Source organism: Caenorhabditis briggsae (genome assembly GCF_000004555.2).
Source record: "Caenorhabditis briggsae complete genome, chrII, whole genome shotgun sequence".
Lineage (NCBI taxonomy): Eukaryota > Metazoa > Nematoda > Chromadorea > Rhabditida > Rhabditidae > Caenorhabditis > Caenorhabditis briggsae.
In genome coordinates this window covers 1,334,073-1,341,459 of record NC_013486.2, presented here as the reverse complement: position 1 = coordinate 1,341,459, position 7,387 = coordinate 1,334,073, and the positions used below count along the sequence as shown (strand labels likewise).

Genomic DNA, 7,387 nt, shown 5'->3' with positions numbered 1-7,387 from the left:
GTGTAGAATGTCATGGTGAACAATTTGACAGTAAATTCAAATGTTAGAGACGCAGTGTGTCTCGTCGTCTGGCGTCTCTAGCCTTCGGAACTTGGATCGGCTCAATCTTGACTCCTTAATAAGCTAGAAACTTGATTTTTGAAGGATTTTCAAAAATTCTGAGCTGTTTTTCAGCCGAACCCCCTTAAAATCCCTAAAATCCCCAAAATTTGCAGCTACGTGGAAGGTGTCAATAAGGACGGTGAGAAGCCGGGAGACGCTCAAATCGGTCGTCAACTCATGGATATTGTCACCTCGTCGTCGAACAACATGCAACCGGACAAGCTTGATGCGCTCGTCAAGAACACGCTTCGTGTAAGTTTCAGATTTCGAAAAATTAAGGGATAATCGTCAAATTTGAAGGCAAAAATGATAGTTTTTTGAGCTGAAAATGTTGATTTTGAGCCCGAAAATGGCATATTTAGCACCGAAAGTTCCTATTTTCCGCCATAAAAATGTCAAATATTACTCTAAAAAATGATACATTTTGAGCAGAAAAATATCAATTTTAGGTCTGAAAATGCTGATTTTTAGCTAAAAAATGGCATATTTTTCGTGAAATTTGAGGCCAAAAAATGATAGTTTTTGGGTCTGAAATTTCGATGATTTTTGGGCTGAAAATGTTGATTTTGAGCCCGAAAATATGTCAATTTAAGGTATTAAAATTGCTCATTTTCGAGCTCAAAAATGAGCAATTTTTGATTCTAAAAATGACAGTTTCAGGTCAGAAAATGTTGATTTTGAAACAAAAATGCCAATTTCAGGTCTGAAAATATCGATTTTGAAGCAAAAAATGACAATTTCAGGTCTGAAAATGTTGATTTTCGACTTGAAATGCTAATTTTGAGCCTAAAAATGTGAATTTTGACACCAAAAATGATACATTTTGGATCAAGAATCATCAAATTTCAATCTGAAAAGGCCTAATTTTGACTTGGAAATTCTCCGAAAACCCCATCAAAAATTGTCAAAAATTGGTTAAAAATTGTCCCAAAAAAGTCTAAACGTTCTCCATTTTCATCAATATGAATTTTTAGTGAAAAATCTCAAATTTTACTCCTAAAATACGGAAAATTCGGTTTTTAAGCTGCAAAATGGCTCAAAAATGACAATTTTTTGCCAATTTTGGGACCTGAAAATGCTAAATTTGATATTCAAAAATAGCAATTTCTGAATTTGAAATGCTCATTTTGATCTAAAAAATAGCCTTAAAAACCATCAAAAATTGTCTGAAATTCGTCTTAAAATATTAATTTTCACACCAAAAAAAGTCGAGATTTCGATACAAAACTATCAATTTCATTGAGCCATTCCTGTTAAAGATATCAAAAATCTGTCAACTGATAAATTGATTATCATAATATCAGCAACATTTTATCAGTTGACAGATTTTTGATATCTTTAACAAGAACTGATATGAAATGGCTCAATGAAGTTGATAGTTTTGTATCGAAACTTTTTTTGGTGTGAAAATTAATATTTTAAGACGAATTTCAGACAATTTTTGATGGTTTTTAAGGCTATTTTTTTTAGATCAAAATGAGCATTTCAAATTCAGAAATTGCTATTTTTGAATATCAAATTTAGCATTTTCAGGTCCCAAAATTGGCAAAAAATTGTCATTTTTGAGCCAGGAACCGAGATAATCGATTTCAAACTGGAGTGTCTGGGGGGGGGGGGGGGTGCCCTTCTCTTACAGGTTTTACAGTAATTGAAAACTAATTTTTGCAGGACTACGTCATGGTCTCGTACCTCGCCAAACTGACCCAAACTCAACTTCAAGTCCACGAGCGTCTCGTTTCTGCCTAGAAGACCCCACGCTGCTGCTGCTGAATCTATCTGGAATTTTCTATTTCTACACCTTTTTCGCCCCCAAAAATTACAGTAATCCCCCCGAAATATCACTTTTCTGTTTGGTTTGTTCCCCGTTGTTTTGTTGAAAAATAGGCTCCGCCCATTTTTCTAGCCCCGCCCCCTTTTTTTCTTATTTATCTGTTTTTCCCCCCACTATTATTCGATTTTTCTTCCCTGGTCTGTCATTTTTTGTTTTTGGTTTTTAATTTAGAAAAATCACTTTTTGAGAGTTCTGGAAATTCTGAAAATTAAAATTTTTTGGGATTTTTTGAATTTTTTCTTCAAAATCCGAATTTTCGAAAATTTCAAAAAAAACAAAATTTTGGGATTTTGTAGAATTCTGAAAATTCTGAAATTTCAATTTTTTCGGAATTTTGGGATTTTTTAAGCTTTGGTAATTTCAGAATTTTTTACTTTTCCAGAATTTAGCGTTTTCTGAAATTTAAGAAAAGAATCATAAATTTCATAATTTTTTGGATTCTGAGAATTCTGAAAAATTTCAAGAATCCTCATTTTCCAGAATTTCGAATTTCTGAAAATTTCCAATAATTTTTTTGGTCTTCAAAAATTCTAAAAATCTGGAATCCCATTCTGGAATTTCAGAATTTCTAAAAATTCGAATTTTTCGAAAATTTCAGATGTTTCGGAATTTTCAAAAAATCAAAATTTTCGGTTTTCTAGAATTTCTTTCAAAAATTCCTTTTCTCTTCTGATGCCCCGCCCCCTTTTCCCTCCTTGGCTCCGCCCTTTACGTCTTTTTGGTTTCTGATAAACCTGGTTAATGTTTAAAAATCGATCTGTTTTTTTTTGTTGCAATTTTTTGGTTTTTCCGGGATTTGAGAATACCGTTTCTGGCCAATCTAAATTTCAGATTTTTTTTTTGCGAAATTTCAAATTTAAAAAACTCTAGAAATTCCAGAAATTTCTCTCTCCTCATGAGCTGTGAAATTTCGATAAAAATAGAAATAGCAAAATGAACGATCAAATGAAGCAGAGGTGGAAAGAGGCAAAGGAGCGAATCGGCAATGCGTATCATGACTATGGGCGGTACGAAACTAAAAATAGCTGAAAATCATGAGAAAGACTGAACAAAAATCTGAAAATACAGCTGAAAATAATTAAAAATGACTCAAAAATCATGAAAAATGACCCAAAAATCATGAAAATTAGAGACGCAGTGTGTCTCGTCGTCTGGCGTCTCTAGCCTGCCGACACTTCAAATGGCCATATCTCGAGTTCTAGATAAGCTAGATACGTGATTTTTGAACACAATTGAATGATTTGAATTGGATTTTAAGATTATCCGTCGGTGGTCCGTCATTGGCCCGTTTCGACATTTAAGACTTTTTTTCAAAAATTCCTTTGTGCAGGTATCGTCAAATAGACGAAATTTCTTTTAATTCTGTCCAAGAACGAACTTTCTAGCGCTTCTGGAACTCGAGATATGGCGCTTTGAAGTTTTGAAAGCTAGAGACGCAGCGTGTCTCGTCGTCTTGAGTCTCTAGCCTCCCGAAACTTCAAAACGCTGTATCTCGTCTCTTACAAGCGCTAGAAATGTGGTTTTTGAACGGAATCGGACGGTTTGAATTGAATGTTCAGATTAGCCCTAGCTGGTCTGTCATTGGTCCGCCGTTGGTTCGCCGTTGGCGCGTTTGGTTTCTGTCGGGCCTAAAACAGACCTAAAACAGACCAACGACAGTCAAAAATATTGAACCAACTGCACTGAATATGATAGAAAAACTTGAGAACTACAAAATGACACTATTTGGGATACTGTACCTTGTCTATTCGACATTTCCAGACTGTGCGCCGCGCATCCGAAGACATGTCTAACGATGTCACTTCTCACAATGATCGTCCTCTCGTATCCAACAATCACACGACTGCGATTACCAGTTAGCACGCCAATCGACATCTTTTGGAGTGAACATCTTCATGTCAATGGTATCAGCAATCTGAAAATTTTGTTTTCCACTTTTTTCGGAATACTTCTCTGAAAATCGAATATCTGACTTCAAATTCCATCTTAGCTCACTGAGAGCTTCAAAATGATGCCCCACACGACCAGTTTCCGTGCAATTTGAGTTTTTTTTTGGGTTACGGTAGCCTCAGTTCTGTGCAAACACCAGAATTGACGACGAATTGCGGAAATTTTTGCTTTCAAGATAAATGGGTCGTGTTTATACTCATTTTGAAGCTCTTGACAAGCTGAAAACGATTCTGAAATCGAAAAATTCTTAAAAATCGATTTTTGCAAAATTTTGAGAAAAAAAAAAACAAAAAATCCCGAAAAATTTGATTTTTTCAGAAAAAATCGCTCCATTCTGGATCAACGAGAATCCGGCGTCCTATATTCAACAATTCATCGTTTCAACTACAGTATCCCCATGGAACGCTACTGAAATGTCGCCGGAGCTGGCGGTCCGTGCCGCAGTTGCCACGTCATTTCGCATTAGAGCGCTTTTACTCGCCGAGCCGTCTGTCGAGGAGTTGTGTCTACGGTTGGCCGGTCAGAGACAAGACTCCACGTGGCCATTTAGGTTAGAAGTTGAAAAATCGATATTTCGGATTTTTCTGAATTTTTTGTTCTCCACATTTTCGCATAATTTTTGTTTTAGAGCATTTTCGCTTTCAGAATCATATCCAGCTTGTCGATAGCTTCAAAATGTGTATAAGCACGACCCATTTATCTTGAAGTCGAAAATTTCCGGGTCCCACCACGAAATACAGCTACAGTAACCCGAAATTTTCAAAATCAACGTAAAATAGTCGTGTTTAGTATCATTTGTAAGCTCTAAATGAGCTGAGAACGAAGATATAGTCAAAAATTCAAATTTCAGTTTTGAAAATCTGGAAAAATCTGAAATTTTAAATTTTCGATTTTTTTGTTTTCAATTTTTTTTTTCCTAAAAATCAATTTTCCAGCATTTTCAATATTAGAATTGTTCTTAGCTCGTCGTGAGCTTCAAAATGAGTATAAACACGACCCATTCACCTTTAAACCAAAAATTTCGGGTCCCACCACGAAATACAGCTACAGTAACCCGAAAACTTCGAAACCAATGAAAAATAGTCGTTTTTGGTATCATTTTGAAGCTCTCGGCAAGCTAAAGATGATTTTTTAGTCGATTTTCTCAAATATTCAGAAATATGAAAAATTCGATTTTGCGATTTTTTTTCTATTTTTCCCCCTGATATTTTGAGAATCTTGCTTCATAATCATTTTTAGCTTGTCGAGAGCTTCAAAATGAGTATAAACAAGACCCTATTCCCTCAAATTTGAAATTCCGGGTCCCACCACGAAATTGAGCTACAGTAAGCCGAAAAATTCAAAATCAGCGGAAAGTGGTCATGTGGGGTATTATTTTGAAGCTCTTCATAAGCTAATGACGGTTCGCGGGTCGGAAACACTCAAAATTTAGGTTTTCGCAAAAATTCCGGGACAAAAATATCGATTTTTTGAAAATTTTCAATTTTTCCTCGGAAATTCCGAGAATATGGCTTCACCCTCGTTTTCTGCTCGTTGAGAGCTGCAAAATGATACCTCACACGCCCATTTTCCGTTGATTTTGAAGTTTTCGGGTTACTGTAGCTGGATTTCGTGGTGGGACCCGGAAATTTCAAGTTTAAAGGAGCATGGTCATGTTTATACTCATTTTGAAGCTCTCGGCGAGCTGATTCTGAATATGAAGTCAGATTTCCAAACTGACTGAAAGAATTTTTCAAAATTTGAAAAATCACAAAAAGTTTCCAGATCCAAATCGCTTTGCGTCGTACTGTCGCCTGCCACCATATGGTACAACAATGCGCAGAAGTTCCAGGAGGATGATAACGTCATCGAGACAGTATTCAATGAGCAATGCAAGACGACGTTCTGTATGAGGGATTTGTTGCTGGGGGCACCGGTGGCAGCCACAGGAATCAAGCAAAAGTATCAGACGAATCGGAAGAGAAGTTAGTAGGATGAAATTGCTGAATACCCCAAAAAAAATGCGGCCGAAATAGCCTAGAATAGCTGAAAATCGAAATTTTGAAATTTTCGATTTTTTGTCCCAAAGGTTTTTGCATAATTACAGTTTTGGGGCATCTTTGATTTCAGAATCATCTCCAGCTCGTCGAGAGCTTCAAAATGAGTATAAACACGACCCATTTATCTTGAAATTTCGAAATTTCGGGTCCCACCACGAAATGAAGCTACAGTACCTCGAAAATCTTGAAAATTAACGGGAAATTGTCGTGTTTGGTATCATTTTGAAGCACTCAGCGAGATGAGGACGAATTAGAAGTTGAATTTCTGGGATTTCCGAAAGAAAAGTCAAAAATTGAAAAATCCAAAAATTCGAAATTTTTCGAAAAGATGGAAAAATCGATTTTTTTCATTTTCAACACTTCCATCGTTCTTAGCTCGCCGAGAGCTTCGAAATGAGTATAAACACGACCGATTTATCTTGAAATCGAAACTTTTCAAATTTTGTCGTCAACTCTGGTGTTTGCGGAGAAATGAAGCTACAGTAACTCGAAATCAACGGAAAATGGTCGTGTTTGGTATCATTTTGAAGCTCGAAACGAGCTGAGAACGAATATAACCCCTGCAATGTGGACATCCGGACACTGCGGACACACAGAAATCGGTAATTTTCCAGAAATCGAATTCGCAGTGACCGTATTCTTCTCGAGATACAGCAAACGCGTCATTCAGACGCTTCGCGACAAGTTGGGCAAGGAATTTAAACTTGTTGTAAGTCTGAAAATCTGAAAATTCTGTACTTTTCTCCAATATCAGAATCACTATCAGCTTGTCGAGAGCTTCAAAATGAGTATAATCATGACCCATTTATCTTGAAATCGAAATCTTTCTGGGTCCCACCACGAAATCCAAGCTACAGTAACCCGAAAATCCGTATTTTCAGCAAACGCCAAGCAACGATGAGCACACGTTCGTCCAAGTCTACTTTCATCCCCTGAAGACCTTCTCCTCCTATCTGCCACTGATTTCGACGTATTTTGTTTGCATGGTAAGATAGTTGGGGTCAGAGACGCAGTGTATCTTGTTGTCTGCGTCTCTAGTCTGTTGACTACCTCAAAATAGACGAAGTTTCCTTCAATTCTGTCCAATTTTCAAGTTTCTAGCGCTTCTAGGAGCTAAGATATAACCATTTGAAGTTCCAGGAGGCTAGAGACGCCAGACGACGAGACACACTGCGTCTCTAGCCTCCTGAAACTTCAATTGACCGTATCTCAGCTCTTAGATGAGCTAGAAAGTTGGTTTTTGAACCAATTTGAAGCGGAAAATCGATGTCAGATTTGAGAATTTTCCAGGAAAATTTTTTGAAAAATTTTCACTTTTTTCAAAAAAAATTTTCCGGAAAAATTTCAGATTTTCTGTTTATGATCATAAAATAGACGGTATTTTCTTCAATTATGTCTAAGAACCAACTTTCTAGCTTATCTACAAGCCGAGATACGGCCAGTTGAAGTTCCAGGAGGCTAGAGA

At 36.6% G+C, this 7,387-nt stretch overlaps 2 protein-coding genes across 2 annotated transcripts in view; both read left to right on the top strand.

The window, feature by feature from the left end:
* The window catches only part of Cbr-eif-3.F, a gene marked incomplete at both ends in the record, with an annotated part of 6,256 nt that extends 4,408 nt beyond the window's left edge, over positions 1-1,848 (top strand). The window contains 2 exons of the mRNA XM_045241727.1: positions 216-354; positions 1,771-1,848. Of these exons, the coding sequence (XP_045096984.1) occupies positions 216-354; positions 1,771-1,848 (217 nt within the window). The remainder of the gene's footprint in view (positions 1-215; positions 355-1,770) is intronic.
* Positions 1,849-2,866: 1,018 nt separating this feature from the next.
* Cbr-scp-1 overlaps positions 2,867-7,387 on the top strand; it is a gene marked incomplete at both ends in the record, with an annotated part of 14,638 nt that continues 10,117 nt past the window's right edge. The window contains 6 exons of the mRNA XM_045241725.1: positions 2,867-2,940; positions 3,695-3,837; positions 4,202-4,433; positions 5,648-5,847; positions 6,537-6,631; positions 6,804-6,908. Coding sequence (XP_045096983.1) covers positions 2,867-2,940; positions 3,695-3,837; positions 4,202-4,433; positions 5,648-5,847; positions 6,537-6,631; positions 6,804-6,908 — 849 coding nt within the window. The remainder of the gene's footprint in view (positions 2,941-3,694; positions 3,838-4,201; positions 4,434-5,647; positions 5,848-6,536; positions 6,632-6,803; positions 6,909-7,387) is intronic.